Here is a 21,081-nt window from a genome sequence, read left to right as displayed (position 1 = left end):
CAGTGATTTTTGGATCGATCCTGAGTGACTCATCACATTTTCTTGATTAATATAAATATATCAATGTTTTGGCCAATCTACGTCAATGATTTTTAGATCAATACCGCAATTCTTGGATCGTTCCAGAGCATCTCATATTACTTTTTCTGGGCTGATATAGGAATATCAATGTCTCGACCATTCAGCATCAATGATTTATGTGATTCTTGGATCGATCCAGAGAGTCTCATCATATTTGCTTGGTTGTTATAGTTACACCAATAAAATGGCCAATAAAATCAATGTTTTCTGTAAACATGACTACATCACAACTGGGTTTTAACTGATATTACTCCAGTTTTTATTTATAACTAGATTTTACCTATAGTTTGATTTGGCCAATCAGCATACAGATATTTAACAACAAATGTTGCTCATTGATTAACACACATCAGGCTTGAGGTCTGCCCATAAGTTGTTCTATTAACACACACACATGTATATGTGTATTATTTTATCACTAGTTCTTACCAACTGATCACTGTGCACAGGCATGTGCATGCTAAACACAGGCATGTGCATGCTAAACACAGGCATGTGCATGCTAAACACAGGCATGTGCATGCTAAACATAAACAAATGTTTCCTCTTATGTCCTATAATGTTTTGTTGTAATACTGTTAATATATTAACCTTCAAGCCTCCATTCAAAACAATACTTCTCTGTAGTTTACATTAAAAAAAGGATCAAGAGACAAAATGAAAATACATTAAATGTTAATTATTCACATATTCTTTCTAAAAATTGCTTGAAGCATAAGTTTGTTGAGATACTTTCAATATTGACTTATTTTGATATTAGTAGTCACTATAACAAAAAAACAAATTCTGGTATAATGTCTTCGTCCATAGCACAGACACTTGTACTCAATGTAAAAGAAATCTATCTGACATTCAACAGGGCCATCCCTGCTGTGTCTATAACTACTTAATAAAAATGTGGGTAAAAATCTGTTGGTTATTTACAAACTATTTGCAGCAATTGTCGTCTTTTACTATTTTGTTGTCAAACTTACAGTACGTTTTTATGTAGAAAGTCAGATCATATCCATACTTTCAAAAATGGCTTTCTTATTGTAAACTGTCTTCTACAGTTCGGTTCGACAATATGAATATACACACTTATATAATAAAATATTTTTTTTCAGTGTATTCAATATGATCATATCCATACTTTCAAAAATGGCTTTCTTATTGTAAACTGTCTTCTACAGTTCGGTTCGACAATATGAATATACACACTTATATAATAAAATATTTTTTTTCAGTGTATTCAATATGATCATATCCATACTTTCAAAAATGGCTTTCTTATTGTAAACTGTCTTCTACAGTTCGGTTCGACAATATGAATATACACACTTATATAATAAAATATTTTTTTTCAGTGTATTCAATATGATCAAGTAAAATATGCACAGAAGTTTTATAAAGTTCAGCAGCTAGGCATTAGCAGATTATATCTAAACCATCAAAGAAGGATGTCTTAATGTAAGATGCATTTTAATGGTCAATGTATGTGATTCAGCTTCAAATTAAATTTGTTTTTCTCAGTGTATTTCATCTAATAAAGTAAAATGCGTTTTTCTACAGCTTTTCGGCATATTGGACATTCAGCCATTCTGTCACCGCACATTTGGCAAGTACCATGTCCACATAAAAATATCATGTTCTTGAGACGATCAAGACAAACAGGACACATGGTCTGCAAAAAAAATATACAAATGGGATGTTATACAAATTCTTCATTTTGTGGATTTTTGTAAATTTACATAAACTTACTGAACACTTGGACATGTGACACAATGTATTAATTTCAATAAGCTTAAACAAATACACATTGTGTTGCCCATTTCCATATATTCCCGAAAGGTCCTATATATATGCATGACCTTCAACATGCATCTTACTAATTCCCCAAGGTCAAAACCATTTTTTTTCTTTGCCTTTTGCTAAGCGTCACTTTCATTGTAGAATACAGGTCCCATATAATGTATACATGTAGAAAACCAATTGTTTACACAAAACGAAATGTGCACTGTGTCATGTGCACTGTGTCATGTGCACTGTGTCATGTGCACTGGTCCTTTAAAATGCCTTCCTTTTAGTGACAGATAGGGCAGGTAAATAATAGATATAAAACGATGATTTCACCTGGTCCTTGATATCCTGTAGTTGTTGTTGTAGCTTCTGAACATCATTAGCATTATTAGGTCTGGCTTGTTGAGGTACATGTACATTCACACTGGTTGGAGCAATACTTGAAACTGAAATACATATAACATATAAATTAAGATAACAAAGACAACAAATAAAAGCTCTAGACTGTTGAGTTGTTATGAAGAGGTGAAATCAACACCTTGTCAAAGCATATATACAAGGTAGAATTTGATATACAGGAAATCCCTGTCAACAAATAAGCTGTGTTCTGATTGGCTGTTAGATGTTAGAGTTGAGTAGCCAATCAGCCACAATCTTGTAAATAACTTTGCATTGAGTTTTACTCTGTCACATAACTCAAGTTGTGGGATCATATAAGTGACTGTTGTTTGATTAAGTCATGGTCATGTGACTTTTACACTTCCAAGATTGAAACACTACTGTAACAATACAAAATGTTTCTTGTTGCCAAAATGCAGGGAAGACAATTGATTATGATACAATTGGAGTTAATTCTGCAATTCTGTGTTTCAGCTGATCAAATATGACATACACAAATAACATTTTCAAAGTTTATATAGAAGATAATATTTGGTAATCGTAGTCATGAATAACTATTAAAAATAGCTAGACGTTTCGAGCAATGGCTCTTTATCGATAAAGAGCCATTGCTCGAAACGTTATTTAGGACTACGATTACCAAATATTATCTTCTATATATCATATTTATCAGTCCGAGCAGCGTTTATTAATTTTCAAAGTTTGATGTTTGTAGTTTTTTTGATGCAAATGTCTTGTCTCCTTCAATGCAGTGAAATCGTTCAAGATACTGAGAATTGAAACATGTAATATATTTTACTTGATTACATGTACACCATAGTTATGCCAGTGAAGTAATAAAGTTCACTGTTTAGGTACACTATTATTAGACCATTTATACCATTTAAAAATTCCAGGTCTATGCATTCTCACCTTTACCGCCACAGCATACAATAAATGGAGACATTTTCTCGATATGAGATCGACACTGAACGCACTTCTTCATTAAAGCTGCACAACCTAGAAAAGAAGACAAAGGTCTGAGGGCACTCTTTGGCTGTGAACATATGGACAAGCTGCAGATGATGAATTATTAGTAATCTTCTCTGAGCTAGGATTGCTCTTATTACTATGTCCATCCAATTATCGTTGTCGTCCACTTGTTGCATTCAACTTTACTGAGACTTGAAGTTCATCGAACGTTCAAGGCCATCAAGTGTTTGAGTTAAACAAGCAAGTTCATAGAGTGATTTTCAGTGCAATGTAAGTATTGTCGGACCGAGCAGAGAGGCTTTCTGCTTAGCTTTTGTGTGTATATATATATATTAATTTGTCTGTGATTGTTTTGTCTGGACTGACTTTGTTCAAACCTGGTCACACCTGTATTTTTAGTCAGGACAGGATTTTTTGGCAAATTTGTCCACTATCATTGCCATGGCAATTCTCAACAGAGTGATTTTTTTCATCCCCAGCAGATCATCAATCAGCCTAGTAGCTTGTTGAAAGATTGAATGGTTCTGTGTCAGCTATGAATGAAACTGACACCAGACAAATTCATGAACTGAGAGGATGAAGGAAAATCATAGTGTATGTGAAATGACAGCCATGTTGTCAGTGCAGGACAGGCTGAAGTCACGATCTACCCAACTCCAAAGTGATGTAAAATGGATTCCATCTCTTATACTGGCAAGGAATGTCCAACTTAACATCACGTTGGACCAAGGTAAAGAATAGAGCATAGAGCCAGAAATTGACAAGTGTGTTTTTTGATGAAACAGCCAGTCTTACAAATGACATTACAGCAATGAAATTATCATTACATAAAATCCATAATGAAGAAAATACATGCTTTGTGAATACATTCCCAATATGATCTGAGATGAACACTATAACCAGTTCTTTCACAAAATCAATCCTTCGCATTAGGATCTCAAGAAATACATGTTCTGTGATTTTGTGAGACTCTTTAATGCTTGTACAGTAGCACGTACAGAGGTCAAATTCATTGAATCAATTCATTGAATTCAAGAATCTGCGATCTACAATATGAAGAATTTATGGTGTCCAAAAGGACATTGTCGCACTGAGGACAATTGTGGAATACAACTGGAGAATTTGCATTGCCATGATGACTGACTGAAACAAGACCACGAATTACAATAGACAGAAATTGTACTGGTAGGAACTTTCAAGCACTTTCTGCCATTTTAATATTGTTGTGTTGGTTCAAAATAAACATGAAATAGTCATATTGCATTGAATAGCATTCTTGTGCGTGTAAAATTCCTCCTTTAGACAATATGACAAGATCATGACTACAAAATACAGATTGATGTACATGTGTATCAAGTCAAATTCTGTACGCGTAGCTGTGACCTACCAAATCCAAATGCAATATTAAGTGGTTTCCAACTCTTAGACAAGCATGGAATATCCAGTATAACATCGCACTGGGACAAGGGAGACAAAGTGATTGTTTTCACAGTGAGGATAGTTAACGTTGACTGAAAGCCAAAATTCATTCAGTGTGAAGCACTGCATGGTAAAAATATTTACCTTCTTATTCCTTGGATATACATGTTATGTCATATTAACATTGAGCACAACGTTTGACTGCCATTCATGCCATTACCATCTAGGGACCATGGTTGAACTAATTTGTACAATGGATGTTGCGAATTTGAGAGTTCCAGCCAATCAAATTATGGCTGTGGCATCTTTTTTACATAGCAATCTATAATGGATGAGTGACATTTGGGTAGAATTTGAATACTCACTATCGCAGGCACACATGTGACCACATGGCTCAAACAACGTAGACGCTTTCTTGTCAGAACATACTACACATTCTTCAATCTGAAGAGATATAAATCATATGAAAAAACATTAAATTATTGAGAATGTTAACAGAATACACTGATAATTGCACATACTTGCTATGCTAAGGCTAGAAATTACATCAATACAAGAATTTGTAGAATTCCTGATGTTTATTATCCCCCTTCGGTTCAAATATGCAACTTTGTTATTTTGGTCATGTCACAAAACATACATTGTATTAATATTCTAGAGTGAGGGGAAAGAACTAGCACCCCAAGTGGTCTGACAGTATAAAGAAGATAGTGGAACAGTAGATGCACAGACAACTTGAAAGCTCAAACAGAATGTAGAGGCAAGTCACAAGATGTAGGACATGATAGTGTGCAGAATAAGGTAGAATAAGGTGACAAATTGATAACCTCTGGACTGCATGAGGATAATACCTAGGGCAGGATAGTGAGAAGATGAACACAATTGAGTCTCACCTTAGTTCGGGATTGCACTGGTTCCTTGCACAGAAGACATTTTTTAACTCTAGGTGAACACAGCGAACATGTAGCTATATGACCACATGGTCCAAACAAGGTATCCCTCTTCATATCAGAACACACCATACATTCTTCATATGCCTCCTGTACTTGATGTGGGTGAATAGTAGCAGTATTGGGTGCTACCATCGGCTCACTACCAAGGTAACATACAAGACATTTTGGTAAAACATAAAATTTTTAAATAATTTACATATTTTTTATGCATTTATTAACTCATTCTTCAGATGACGAAGCAAGCAAGTCAATTACAGATTTGCAAGTTCTAGTTGATATAAGGGCTGACGTGATTAATACCGGTAGAGCCGTTACATCCTTTGGAAATTCACTGCTCTTGCTAGTGATTAGGAAACCTGGGTTATTTAATACACAGAGGATAGAAAGAGCACACAAGACATACAGATTTTATGATAGTTAATATTTATCTGATAGATTGACATTCTACTAAACCTATTAATGCATGACTGGTGGTCTGGGGAGAGTACACTGTAATTTATACTGCTTAGTCAGCAATATGTTTAAAGCGCGGTGGTCGTCGCGCAGCGCGTGTTTAAATTTCATGTAAAAAAAATTGTATTTTACACGCGTTGTACACGTCGCTATGAGTCTTATATCGAACAGGACGTGGCGCGGCGCAACGACTGCCGCCCTTTAAGAATTGAACCCAAAGCGTACCTGGGTACTGTACCACCATTTATTTTCACTGACATTTAACTTCACTATTTTGCTGTTTTGAGCATATTCACTGTGTTTTTTAATTTCACAAATTTGTCAAGCAAATGTTATTTTACATGTTCACATTAGATTTTATTTAGCGGGGGATGATGGGATCTCTTTGATGAACACAAACACAAAGATTTTTTTTACAGTTTTTGCTCTGCTTTGTTTATGTGTGGAAAACAGTATCATCAGTTTTGTTGCAACTTTGTTGATAAAATATTGGTAATTTACACAAAATACCTCGCAGACCATTTACAATCTAATCTCTTCATATTTGGTTAAAAAATGCATGTAAGTGTTACTAAAACATAAATTGATTATTGAAAGCTATTATGATATGCAGATTGTTAATTTTCCTACAAGAAAAATTTTGAATGTTTTAGGTGTAATTTGTTGTCAAGATACATGAAAGAATATTTCAACTTTTGAACATGTGAAGTTTTTCTGTCAACATTTTGGTACAGCATTTTGCATACATGTATTCTTAAGTATTTTCTTAAAATGTTTCTAATTTTGGACAAAATTAAATTAATTTCCCATTTAATACAGGTTTTTACAGTTGACATTTTCTGAAAACAATTTGAAAAAAATAAGGTGTGTCAGAAATGGTCTGGGCAGCCACAGGTTCAAATAAAATAATATGCAAATTATATTATTGTTATGCAAATTAAATTACTTTTATACACATATGTTATACTGTTGGGGGGGGGGGTGAATCATGTTGTTTTAGTAACCATGCAATCACTATTCAACCATGAATCCCAAAGGACCTACATAACAAATCGAGGTCAACAGTGACCCAGCCATTATTAATATAACTTGTACATACATATGCTTAAAATAACCTATGGAGACATACCTATAAATTCTGAATGAGTTATTTGTTTGGTTTACATACCAATTCTTGGCAACAAGACTAGAGAGACATTACGTGATACCAACAACCGGTAATACAGTAAACATTACACATAAGCCTAGCTTCATACTTCACAGTCATTACAGCGGAAATAATAAATGTTGTTACAGTAGCTCAGAGCACATATTAGTAACTACAATACATACATGTACTCTGTGGATAGACTTACCGGTACCATTTCATGGACTCCATGAATAAGAATAAGAAATGCTTAATCACACTTTACACAAGTGACACAAGGCATGTGCATTGTCTATTCTCACAAGATGGCCGTATTTAGCCATCACATGTAAACACAATGGAATCCACTGTTTATTGAATTGAATAATGGCATCGATCAACAAACAAAAAAATGGGCAAGAAATCGACAAAGGCTATAGGAGACAGACATTGGCAACGCATGTGGGGTTATTTTGTGGCATGTCTTTTTTCAGTGAATGTACTAAGTAAGCACAGGAAGTTTTTTTTAATTAATGGGTGTCACCCAGCTTTTTCTCAGCAGGAAGTTCATAAATAACAATAATGACCCTATTGGAGAATGGACGTTAATTCTTCAAATACCTACATATATAACTAGGCATAAACTTTTTGTGATGTACATATTAGCAACAAATAAAATTAAAATTGGTAGATTAATCAAGTGATATTCAAACAAATCACTTAATAAATACATTTGTTAAAATTCTTGTTGTTTGAAATCATAATTCTATATTATGCCTGATATCTTTTAATAGTGACTATCAATGACTGATTTTGTGGAATGAGAAATAATGTTCTGTATATTCTGGTTGCTCTATTAGAAATGACTCCCTCATATAGTCACATATACACTGAAAATTGCACTTATTATATACTGGATTATTGACATACAATCATTTTTGAAGACACACTTATATTCATTTATGTACACTAAGTGCATGTGTCACTAATATGGCAAGTATATACTATTAGTAACATCAACACCTATGCACCTTTTCCATTGACTGTAATATAATATGATGTTATAAAACTCTTCTTTGCTTTTTCATTCGATAATGACATTTAACTTTTTAATTTTGCAGTGTACTGTAAAATACCTTACTTTAGCTGGAATTAATTTTCGCTGAAAAGACTTTTTGGTTATTTTGTATAGAATTTATTTTAACTGAATTATTTCTTCAGCGAAAATAAAGTATTTTACAGTACCTGTGTATATGAAATGTTATGAAGTACCCCCTCTTGAGACCAACTTGATACATACCTTCGTTTTTCTTTATGGCACTTAGCAAGAGCTTTACAGAGGTTTGGATCAGGACATAAATCCAACGGTGATTGTCCTTTTTTGTTTTTCACGTTGAGATCAGCGCCATGTGCAGCCAGGAAGCAAGCAATTGACGCACTGCTTTTCTTGTCGGCTCCCTGGGTGCCTAGTCCCATGAGTAGCTACATAAAGGTAACACAATGAAATACAACAATTATGGAGAACAGAAAAATGGTCACATGACTTTGATTGAAAAAGATTTGAAAAATGCTGAAGAGATTATAATCTGTAAAATATTTTATTTTAAAAAAGACTTGTTGGATGTTTTGTATGGAGTTTTTTTTTCATTCATTTTTCAAACAAGCAGCCTGTCAGCTCCGCTGTTAGCAATGCACATTTCAATTAGGAACTGAAGATATCATTAGAAAATGAACAATATGTATAGTATTAAAGCAATCAGACTGGTTTTTAACAAGAAGTCGAAAATATCACTTTTTACCAAAAATGACAAAAATATTCATCAAAATTTAAATTAGAGAATTGAAGATATCATTTCTAAAAATGAACAAATCTGAGAGAGGTCCACATGTAGTACCTATATATTAAATATCAAAGCAATTGGACTTGCGATTTTTAACAAGAAGTCGAAAATACCACTTTTTACCAAAAATGACAAAAATATTCACCAAAAATAGAGAATTTGCAATTTTGACATGGAATGAATAAATCTGAGAAAGAACCATCCAAGGTACTTGCATAACAAATTTAAAACATTCTGACTTGCGGTTTCGAAGAAGAAGTTGAAATTGTAAAGTTTACGACGACGGACAATCAGTAATATGAACAGCTCCGATGTGTCCACTTTGTCGACAGCGGAGCAAAAAAAAAGGTAAATTCACTGGATTTTATTTCTCCTGAATCATCCCTTCAGCAAAGATTTAACAGTAAAGTCTGCCATTCTGTGGATTGTGATAAAATATGTCATGAATAGATCATGCATATTGTATGAAAGGAGAAGTCTGAAAGTCTGTCGCAAAAATCAAATCATTTGATTTTTGAGAAGGGAGTATTGCGTTGAGGTTTGCTCATTTCATGAAAATTCATCAAATAAGCACATTGTTAGGCATGGAAATACCCAAAAGTTATTTCATGTTTGTTGAATCTCACACGATGTTTTGTCATCATTACAATGCTATACCATTTAGTTGTCCTGTTCTCACGGTCGATTTCACACATGACACAGGATCTTGCAATGAGTAGAAAATAGTCTAATCTTTCCCCATAATGCAATGCAGGAACCCAAATAAACTTGAATGATTTTATTTTGTATATTTTTTTGAAAAAATTGATAAAGACTATCCATTCGATCCAAATTAAAAAAATTAAATGAATACATAATATTGGACCTAATTTTCCTTTGAAAATCATGGTCTACAACTACATGAACATGATTTTGATTTTGTTCACCTTCTTTGATAACTGTACCCTTCTATCTCTTCATAACTTGGGTCCTTCAGTTCCAAGGGTAAGTTTGAGTACTAGATTTGAAATAAATTGTTGAGTAATACTGCCACCAAGAGGTAACAAAAAGAGATTTGTATTTCTTTTTCATTTTGACCACACTATGCTGCGAACACGTTCCTGAATAATGTCATATCCTGTCACTATCACCATAACAATTTTAATAATATCATTTTTTTGCTATTTTTTTTAAATAATTTTCCTAATCTTGGACGTGTCCCCATTGGCTTTATGTCTCGATAATTTATTTTTTTTTTGAAAAAAAATTCCTCAAAAGCACTAAACACTTCTTCTCACAGACAAGGAAATATGTATTCTCACTTTTCCAACATCTTGCATATCCTGCAGTTGTCTGAGCTGTGATAATGTATGGTGACGGAGTGCCTCATGTAGTGGGGTATCACCATCTTTGTCAGGAATATCCAATTTACAACCTTCTCTTACCAGCAGCTGTTAAAAGGAACACAATAAAAAAAGCAAATTATTACAGGAGCAATAATACACATTTATTTCAATATTTCCATGTATATTAATCCATATATGAGCTTAGTTGTACTAAACAAACATACATTGGATAAAACATTAACATGTTCACATTATACATGTACATATGTAAACCTTGACAGCTATTTGCATGATGTTATCATAAATACATGCCACGTTACTTAAAATATACATGACATGCTAGTATCATGTTTTCACAATTTTGGCATCACAAGTTTAATAATTTTGTTAATAATTACATACTGTAGAATACTTTATTTTCGCTTGGAATTTATTTTCTCTATTTTCACTGAAGGGATGATTCCGTGAATATAAAATCCAGCGAATATACTTTTTTTCCTATATTTCACATTAAACTCATCAAAAATCAGTGAAAATAAATTCCAAACAAAACGCCCAAAAAAGCTTTTTCAGCGAAAATTCCAGCGAAAATAAAGTATTCCACAGTACATTTAAAATATGAAACAAATTGGTGGAAACACAGCTCATTCAAAAATTGGAAAACCATTAGCGACAGAAATATTTTTTTAAGAGCAGTAAAGATACTGGTCTACACACTACATACATGCAAAAACCAGTGATACAATTTCATGTGTGAATTGCTGGTGTATGACTATTGATAGCCCCAAAAGCTAAAGGTTTATTTTACTATCACAATCACAAACCAGTTTTTCTTATAAGTATTTATAAATTGCTATTATAAATTGAAACAATATGTCAGTTTATCAGTTTATCAGTTTATGTAATAACACTAGAACATTTTCAAATCCTTCATTGATGTCCTGATTTTATGTTAGACAGTGTGACCATTCATTAATAGTGGCACTTATTAAAATTAGACAAACAAATGTACCAGTATTGAAAGTGTTAGGGAGCCCTCTATGGTCATACTAACAACATGTTTCACACAATTTCATTTTTGACTCAAGTTTCATCAAATCTTGTTCATATTGAAGAGCAGTATGTTCAACTTTTAGGTATGATTGTCTTAAAGGGGTCGTATCAGCAAAAGTGTTGAGCTGGCAAAAGTGATGTATTACCAAACATGATATGTCAACAAAGAAAGTGATTTTTAATGATGATATTTCTAGTTTTCTCATTTGCTACAGTGCTGCATTTAACACAGAAACGTTTACATGCTGTACAAAACTGTATATCCTATCAGCCTTGTACTATTGAATATTACATCCTATAAATCCCTATATTAACAACTGTAAAAGAGGACAGGTGAACACAATAAGAAGTGGGTGGAAGTGCCACTGGCATTATCAACAACACAAGACAGATAATAAGAGGAAGGAGGAGGCGGTGATCAGCCCACTCTCAACAACCCTAACAATCTGTGTATATTGGCATTCTACTGCTAAATGTAACAGAGTCTGTCGAGTTTAACCGACTTACTCTGACAATCTGTGTATATTGGCATTCTACTGCTAAATGTAACAGAGTCTGTTGAGTTTAATCTACTTACTCTGACAATCTGTGTATATTGGCATTCTACTGCTAAATGTAACAGAGTCTGTGGAGTTTAACCGACTTACTTTGACAATCTGTGTATATTGGCATTCTACTGCTAAATGTAACAGAGTCTGTCGAGTTTAACCGACTTACTTTGACAATCTGTGTATATTGGCATTCTACTGCTAAATGTAACAGAGTCTGTCGAGTTTAACCGACTTACTTTGACAATCTGTGTATATTGGCATTCTACTGCTAAATGTAACAGAGTCTGTTGAGTTTAACCGACTTACCCTGACAATCTGTGTATATTGGCATTCTACTGCTAAATGTAACAGAGTCTGTTGAGTTTAACCGACTTACCCTGACAATCTGTGTATATTGGCATTCTACTGCTAACTGTAACAGAGTCTGTCGAGTTTAACCGACTTACTTTGACAATCTGTGTATATTGGCATTCTACTGCTAAATGTAACAGAGTCTGTCGAGTTTAACCGACTTACTTTGACAATCTGTGTATATTGGCATTCTACTGCTAAATGTAACCGAGTCTGTCGAGTTTAACCGACTTACCCTGACAATCTGTGTATAATGGCATTCTACTGCTAACTGTAACAGAGTCTGTTGAGTTTAATCTACTTACTCTGACAATCTGTGTTTATTGGCATTCTACTGCTAAATGTAACAGAGTCTGTCGAGTTTAACCGACTTACTTTGACAATCTGTGTATATTGGCATTCTACTGCTAAATGTAACAGAGTCTGTCGAGTTTAACCGACTTACCCTGACAATCTGTGTATATTGGCATTCTACTGCTAAATGTAACAGAGTCTGTTGAGTTTAACCGACTTACTTTGACAATCTGTGTATATTGGCATTCTACTGCTAACTGTAACAGAGTCTGTCGAGTTTAACCGACTTACTTTGACAATCTGTGTATATTGGCATTCTACTGCTAAATGTAACAGAGTCTGTCGAGTTTAACCGACTTACTTTGACAATCTGTGTATATTGGCATTCTACTGCTAAATGTAACAGAGTCTGTCGAGTTTAACCGACTTACCCTGACAATCTGTGTATGTTGGCGTTCTACTGCTAAATGTAATGGAGTCTGTTGGTTAACATTCTGTAAATCCATGTTAGCACGACCCTAGAAGAACAATAACAAGTCAGTAGGGCAAAGTAAAGGTAAAATGTAAGGGTGGAGAGTCAATAATATTTACACTACGGAATAAAGAAGGTAAATTTGCATACTCATTACTTATTTAGATAAATGGCTATAAAAATTTTTTAGAATCAACTGCAAACTTTATAAAAAACTAGATCAGTATGTCCATGTTATGACATGTCATAAATGTGAAATATTACTTTTTCTAATAAAAAAACACACAAACAACCCACAAATATATTTTTTCATGTTTCCTATCGACTGAGTCTCTGCAGTGACACAGTTTTAACAGTTTTGTGTTGAAATTCAACATACAGTTTCAGTTGCATTGCCGGCACTAACAAGCCAATCATGATCAGTGTTCTAAATATTGATAACAAATCATATGATCAGTCACATGGCTTTACTGACCTGATGAACTAACAATTCAGCAACTTCCACATGGTTGTTGAGTGCGGCCAGATGTAAAGCTGTGTAGCCATCATCTTTCTTCTCATCCACGATCCAAGGGCGTGGCAGGTGAGCCAGCAGGATACGCATAGCACTGTCAATGTAAAATATCAGAAATCCACACGTTTATTATTACCGTAGTGTACGTACTAATCAAATAATTACGGTCATTAGAAAATAATCACAAAGCCAATTTAAAATTGTTTTTCAAAATATACTCAAAATTTTAAATATTCAAAATTTATGCAAATTTCATTATGTACTCTAAGCCACAAAGTAAAAAAGATTAGAACTACCATACTAATTTGTTATCAAATGCTGGCTATATTTTGTCAGTTTATTGAAATATTTCACTCTATCACAAAATCATTGGAAATCAGAACATGACAAGTTTTTTAATCATGTTGAATTGTGGGAAGGGCTAACAGTGTTTATAAACAAATTCATAAATATACAGTTAACACATTTAATAATTTTCACATGAATCCTATTATCATGATTATTGTAAAATCTGCTGAAATAAATTCATGTGAACATTGCAAAATAACTTGTAGTTTCACCTGAAAATCTGTGATTTAAATCCCACAGAACATGTTCTCAAATATTGAAATAAATATTAGATTATATACATACAAATGCCATATGGAAAAAAAAACAATGAACAAAACAATGCACGTTCTCACTGTAATGCACCATTCTAGGATTCAAGCATGCCAGATTCATACTCCATGACAAACCATTCACTGCAGCATATCCACGCACTCACAGACAGATTACAGAACATCATTTCAGACACTCAGACCAACACATGGCATATAATAAACTGGTATACATTCATTTGCAACATGTTTCATACAGACAGCAGAGTAAAACACCTTCATACATTCTAGTCACAACCTTTACATGTGCTCATGTTGCAGTAGCTTTTATATAAAATCACGCCATTTTCACGTAACTATCACATGATATATTGCTAAGTAGTAGCAACAACGTTTTAAATTAAGTAATTTATGATGTCACTACAAAGAAAGAAGTAGGGAGAAAAGCTGGGTATAAAACACAGAAGATCTTCTCAGAGGTGAGAGTAATGATTGTCTTTCATGGAGATGGTTTTGTAAAGGTATTTTATCAGAAAATACACTTTGCCAAATGAAAGGTCATTTTGCAGCCACTTACATGTACATAACTGAAACATTGATTTTGTTTCAGGGTTGTTGGGAGGCAATTTACTCATTGGGTAGATCGTTAACTACACACATGGGAGAATTCAACAATGCAGTACTTGGAACATAAATAATTAAACTATACATGTATACCATGTACTAGTTGAAACGCAGCTTCAATTTTAATAATTTTTTTCAAAAGAATTATACATATAACTGTGACATTTAAAATCATTGTGCAATACTTTTATTAACTCTTCAAACGGCAAATCAATTTCCATAATAAACATGCATATTAACTTTTCCGACGAGAAGGCAAGGTAAAATTATGTCCATTCAATCTGAAAAATGGAATGAAAATACATGAAAAATGTGCATCAACATTTATTTTGAAGTGAACAATTCGTACATTCAGAGAGTTAAATTCTTGTGCCGCAGCAGCGCCTATCACAGCACTGTGATGGAAATAATAGTTCCAATCCTAAATAAAAAATAAAACTGTCATTTCAAACCATGTGTTAACCAGAAACCTGTCTACATCGAAAACACAAAGTCCCCTCTTCAGACACATGACTATATATATATACCAAACACTTGGTAAATGTGATAAGACTCTTAAAATTTCACTACCTGCTAACAGAATGTTTGTCATATGAAACAAAATAGCATACAAAATATTAAATACATCTTGTGATGTACATGTATGCTGCTTTTTTTATTACTTTCAAAGAATAAATCAGCAAAAATATAGAAATAGGGAATTCATTTCCTCTTTCTGCATTTGCATGCTGCTCATGTACCTCAAAAAACATTTACCCACAATGCTTCACATTCCCCACAATATATTTTTATAGGAAATGACTCAAAGTAAGGCAGAAGCCCAACTGTACACAGAGTCATGGATAATTGATTGCATGAAGGCATCACATATTTTATATCATGCAATATAATCAAACCCACATGATGCATCTAAAGACTGTAATCTCCACAAAATAAAAACCTAAATAGGTGCCAGTAATCTAATTTGCATATAATTACCGTTATGACAAATCTGTGGAAATGTAGGTGGATGGAAAATAGAATTAGTGGGTGCCCCACCCACTCAAAATCCCTCATGAAAAATACACATATAATCAATATACTGGAGAATAAATGAAAAAAGTAAGTTTTTCTGATAGTATCGTAACTGAGAAATCATTAATTGCAATATTTTTATATTGAGTGGTTGGAAATAAACGTGAACAGAAATTATTTCAAATCAATGAACTCTCCCTACTAAATACTTGACCTATTCAATAATCTGTGGGTGTTATCACATAGGGCTTAAAACAGGTTTCATGTTTGTCAGCATCATTTATTCTATGTTTTTGTCATATTACCTCAAACCCTGCAAATAGAAGTGTGCATGGAATAATGGGAACATGAATAAACAATTCATGTGAAATATGTTTTTGTTCACACAAAATTTCAACGTGATGTCCCCTCTGTGACGCTTTAAGTTACAGTAACTTCTTTTCTGATGACTTTTTCCACAGATTATTGTCATTTACTACTAATTCATTGTTTTCACATGACAGGGGTTAAAAGCACACTTTGGAGAAAAGCCTACGAGACACTTTTTTCAAAAGAATATTACCTAACTATACGTTTTTACATTAATAAAATGAATATGGAGATCAACTCTTCAGATATTAATCAATGATTAATAGACCATGTTTCAATTCAAAATGGTTGCCATGAGAACAGTAATATTGAAAGTAAATGCAAAAATGTAAGTTGCTAAAAGAAACTTACATAAGAAGACTCATTCTAATGCTTGGACAAATCAAAAATCTCCAAGGGTTCCTGCAATTTCTATTTGCTTGTGTCACTAAAGAATCTACAAAGAAAACCCATTTGCTTTAACTTTTTGAGCACTCAAATGTTTCCCATTTTTGCACATTATTGAAATTATTCTATATATTATTTTTTAATTGCAGACCAGATAGACATAATGTCCTATTTGCTACAGATTATAATCTGATTTTGAGAAAAAAAAAAAATATGGAGAAAATAACAAGGTTCATTTTTTGAGACAAATGTTGAAACAAAAGCAATCTTGATTAGTGGACAAGAAAGGTATCAATAATCTGAAATTCTATTTTGTTACAATGAATGTCAATAGTTGACCAAATTGAATTTATAATGTGCAAGAACAAGGAACATCTAATTGTCATTTGAGAATTTGTTTTTGCCACAAGTACTATAAATAAGACACTGGTTAGGGTATGACACTATTTTTTAACACGGCATAGTCATGTGACATGTATATTCAATAACAAACATTTTAACATTTTGAAAGACAGCTTTTGCTGACATGATTTCGACTTCAAGTCCAGACAAAAGCAGATTAAGCACAATCAAACATTTCTTTCATTTCATGAACTGTATTGTGCGCAAAACATAATAAGTTGTTATCGAACGTGTCTCTTGGGACCCTGATGACATGTCTGGAAGGTTAGACAATGATTGAAATGGTGAAACTCGATTGCTCACAAGAACAATGCATCGACTCGTCTCTTTTCATCATTACATTTAGTCTACAATGGCTGTACATAGCTCCAATATTCATACCAGGCCTCCGAGGGCTTGTACTGTGGGATCTCCATTACTACATTTCTACAATACTTATACCTTCCATCTTTTTCATTTGTACAGATCTTTCATTCCTAATGGCTCTTTGAATCTATTTCTTCCATTGCAAGATTCTTTTGAATATATATCCACCAATGTCAATGTAATACGCCACTTTTCTGTTAACACAACAAATATCAAATATTAACTCATTAGTACCTAAATCCGCAAACAAGTCACATGACAAAGTGACACATCCTACCCGATAACTCAAAATAATTAACAGTAGCCATTAGGAAATAATTCATCTATTAACAGATTAAAATCACTGATTCTGGTAATATTTTTGTAATTATTTATTTATTCATTTATGCACTTATTTATTTACCGTAATACTCAGAACCCAATGAAAGATCTAGAAGCAGCATCTCTGACATGAAAAAAAATGAACCATTATTTCACAGAAAATTTGATGTGCTTGGTGATGGGTTCATTTAATGTGCACCGAGTACAGAAACAACACACAGCACAGACAGTTTTTATCATCCTTATCTGATAGGACATCATTACAGCAAATCTATTACCGTAAAATCTGTATTAGAAGCCTCATCCCGAATAGAAGTCGCACCCATTTTTTTTGAACAATTGAGAACCAAAAATTCATCATTTCTCATATGTGTAGATGCTGTAATAGAAGCCGCCTCCCCTCGGTTGCATTGTACCATTTTAATAGAAGCCTCTAATACAGATTTTACTGTACCATGTGTTTGGAAGTCTTACCAGAATGTAGGACCATAGTGAACACAACATGAGGCAAAAAAAAAGAAGAAAAAAATGTCATCTGACAAATCACAGTTGACCTTAGCATATGAAGTATATCATGTATTGTAACATGAAGCATGGGAAAATGTACATGAAATATTTACAGTGTCCCATAATTAGGCCATTTAATGTACAATGAACTTCAATCAACAGTTATCCACTCTTTATAGTTAGTACTTTGTTAAATAAGTCAATGATCTTAAAACTAATAACGTAAAGTTTAACTTTGTGTTAGGGAGGTTGTGGATTTGATTCAATCTGCCCCAAACTAACAATGTGATACTGAGGTGTTAGGGAGGTTGTGGATTTGATTCAATCTGCCCCAAACCAACAATGTGGTACTGGTATATGGACAAAAATAGTTACATGTGATAGACATGCTACAGAGGGAGAAATATTCAGTGTTCAATTTTTGCAGATTTGACAATTACAAAGATATTCACTATCTTTCCTGTAAAAAAAACAACATAAGTATTCTACAGTAAACTTTGCATATTCACTGGGTTTTTATTTACCACATTTTACGGTAGCTATAAGCAAAATAAGAGAGAAAAAAAACTACTAATTAAAAATAATATATTATGATATCAGTTTATCGCTACTCTATAATATGAGATGTATTAAATTCATGTATTAATTTTCATTTGTTTATTGACAACTACTGTAAAATCTGTATTAGAAGTCGTGGCTTCTATTAAAATGGTACAATGCAACCAAGGGGATGCGGCTTCTATTAGAGTATCTACACATATGAGAAATGGTGAATTTTTGGTTCTCAATTGTACAAAAAGAAACGGTGGGACTTCTATTAGGGATGCGGCTTCTAATACAGATTTTATTATATTCAGACCGAATAAAAAAGACCTCACTTATTAGATAACCTCAATGTTTCACACATTGATATTTTTGTATTGTTTATATATAGTAGACTGAGTATAGTTTAAAATCAGATTTTTTTTCTTTTACTAGTATCAAACAAGAATATTTCCATTAATACTAAAGGTTGTTCATGTTATCAATAAAAGTAATCTAAATTATGTACCATTTTAAAGAACACCACAAAATTAAGTATTAGGCATTTTTTCCCTCCTATCTTTTTGCTTTCATCCCACAGCTAAATTTGAAGAAATGTCAGCATCATTTAACCTTCTGAATACCATACATATACATAGTCAATATTTATTTTTCATATTTCTACACAATTTTGATCAAAACTTATAGCCAATGAGAAATTACCTCCATTTGGTCCAAAATAAGCAAATAAGTTGTAACAAATTTTATAAAAATTTGAAAAATGTTGCACCAACTATAGTTTGAAAATATTGGCATTCAAAATGGTCACCCCATTCATCCAGTTAGTACAGAGCACATGGTTGAAAAAGTGACTCCTATTCCTTGTCCCACCTGGAAGTAATTAAAATAAAGCTACTTATGAAATAAATACAATGACACTCCTTGAGAAGATTTAGCAGTTGTTGCTAATAAAAAAAATTATGAGGAATTTAATAGCAGACCTCCTAAGGTCAAAGATATCATATCTTTGTGCAATGTGATGTATGAATTGCAAACTACAAAGAGAATATTAATCAGTAACCTTCCCCCCTTCCCCTTTTCACAAATCCTATATGGCAGGACATTGAAATGTTAAAAATGTTCTTAATACTCACATGTCATTCAAACTGCAAGATCTTAACATAGAGGGCATCATTTTTTACCACTACAGCACAACAGGGAAAAAAAAGATTCTGAAATAAGCCTTAAAACTAACCTTAAAAACAAAAGCTGCTCTACTATTGGCTAACATTTCTGACACTCGCATACTAATTTCAGTAAATATTTATGATTTTTACTGACCTCTCTGCAGCTTAAAAACCCATTCAGTTTTTCCCCTGCACGACAAAACCATTCATTGAAAGGTACACATTCTGCTATTCCTATTGAGAGCATCATAGAAGCAGAATTTTTCGAGGACAAGAACGAACATCCAAAGCTGCCCACACATAGCCAGCAGTATTACGCCCACGCAAGCTGTCAACCTTTTCACCCCTTATGACTAAAATGGAATAGTCCAAATTCTCATGCAAAAGAGGCACTGATAGTTCCTGTGTGAATGTGATGCACAATAGGAATGCAGACTAAAAATAGAAACCAATCAAAGGACTGCCTTCCCTTTATGGTTTGGTCTATTTTTAGCTGGGTCGAGCTGCTATTTTGGTGTTCATCAATGGTAGAAGCTTGCGGACAGCAAATACAGAGCTTTTTTTTTATATATGCATGCTGTGTCTAAATATGGCGAGAAAACATACCTGAAGATGCTTCACTCTTAGCCTCCTCCTCCCATAGACATTTTTCAAATGCTTGACTGGCAGTGTATATGTAAGTAAAACAGTATGTAGAATATCGTGGAAATAAATGGGTTTTACTTAGAAGTGGCAACCATGTGACATGTGTGTGGGCAGAGTGTGTATAATTCAACAGAAGAATAGTGGCTCCACATCTCAAATTACTTAGCGGCTAGCTTGCTTTTCGCTTCTTTTTTTTAAATCACTACTGGCTGCTGCACTGTAAGTCCAATGCTTGTTATTTATTATTTATGAATCTGTATCATTTTAAGCTACAGAAACATCTTCAATGAAACCAACTTGAAGGTGACCTCTGTAGTAAATTCTTCAAATTGTTTTTCTTCATGTTTTTATCCCAGGGATATGCAGGTAAGTAGGGAGGGAGTTTAGTGTATATTTTATGAGTTTACATATGTTTGAGTTTTGTTTGCCTCAAGGCCTCCTCATGGCTCACCCCTGTGGAGTTTGCAGCATTAAAGGACACAGAAGCTGAAGTGCAATCTGACACAGTGGATCGTTGCCTAGACTGACTGCTGACGTGAATGGTCTGAATACCAA

The 21,081-nt window shown here is 33.5% G+C and overlaps 1 protein-coding gene and 1 long non-coding RNA gene across 2 annotated transcripts in view; both read right to left on the bottom strand.

The window, feature by feature from the left end:
- Positions 1-315: 315 nt before the first annotated feature.
- LOC102806896 (E3 ubiquitin-protein ligase MIB1) overlaps positions 316-21,081 on the bottom strand; it is a 148,136-nt gene continuing 127,370 nt past the window's right edge. Inside the window, exons 13-21 of the mRNA XM_085493242.1 lie at positions 13,545-13,677; positions 13,029-13,115; positions 10,325-10,453; positions 8,483-8,664; positions 5,544-5,742; positions 5,016-5,094; positions 3,172-3,258; positions 2,194-2,306; positions 316-1,744 (exon numbers count right to left, since the gene is read on the bottom strand). Coding sequence (XP_085349368.1) covers positions 1,604-1,744; positions 2,194-2,306; positions 3,172-3,258; positions 5,016-5,094; positions 5,544-5,742; positions 8,483-8,664; positions 10,325-10,453; positions 13,029-13,115; positions 13,545-13,677 — 1,150 coding nt within the window. The 3' untranslated portion in view covers positions 316-1,603. The remainder of the gene's footprint in view (positions 1,745-2,193; positions 2,307-3,171; positions 3,259-5,015; positions 5,095-5,543; positions 5,743-8,482; positions 8,665-10,324; positions 10,454-13,028; positions 13,116-13,544; positions 13,678-21,081) is intronic.
- On the bottom strand, positions 14,971-20,228 carry LOC144349561 (uncharacterized). Its single transcript, XR_013420009.2, has 2 exons — positions 20,036-20,228; positions 14,971-17,538 (listed from the first exon to the last, which is right to left on the bottom strand). It is a non-coding gene; the product is annotated as an uncharacterized LOC144349561 (long non-coding RNA).

This window comes from Saccoglossus kowalevskii, chromosome 18, assembly GCF_978046115.1.
Source record: "Saccoglossus kowalevskii chromosome 18, keSacKowa6.1, whole genome shotgun sequence".
Classification (NCBI taxonomy): Eukaryota; Metazoa; Hemichordata; class Enteropneusta; family Harrimaniidae; genus Saccoglossus; species Saccoglossus kowalevskii.
Note: the sequence above shows the minus strand (reverse complement) of the source record. Positions and strands in the feature narration are given on the sequence as shown.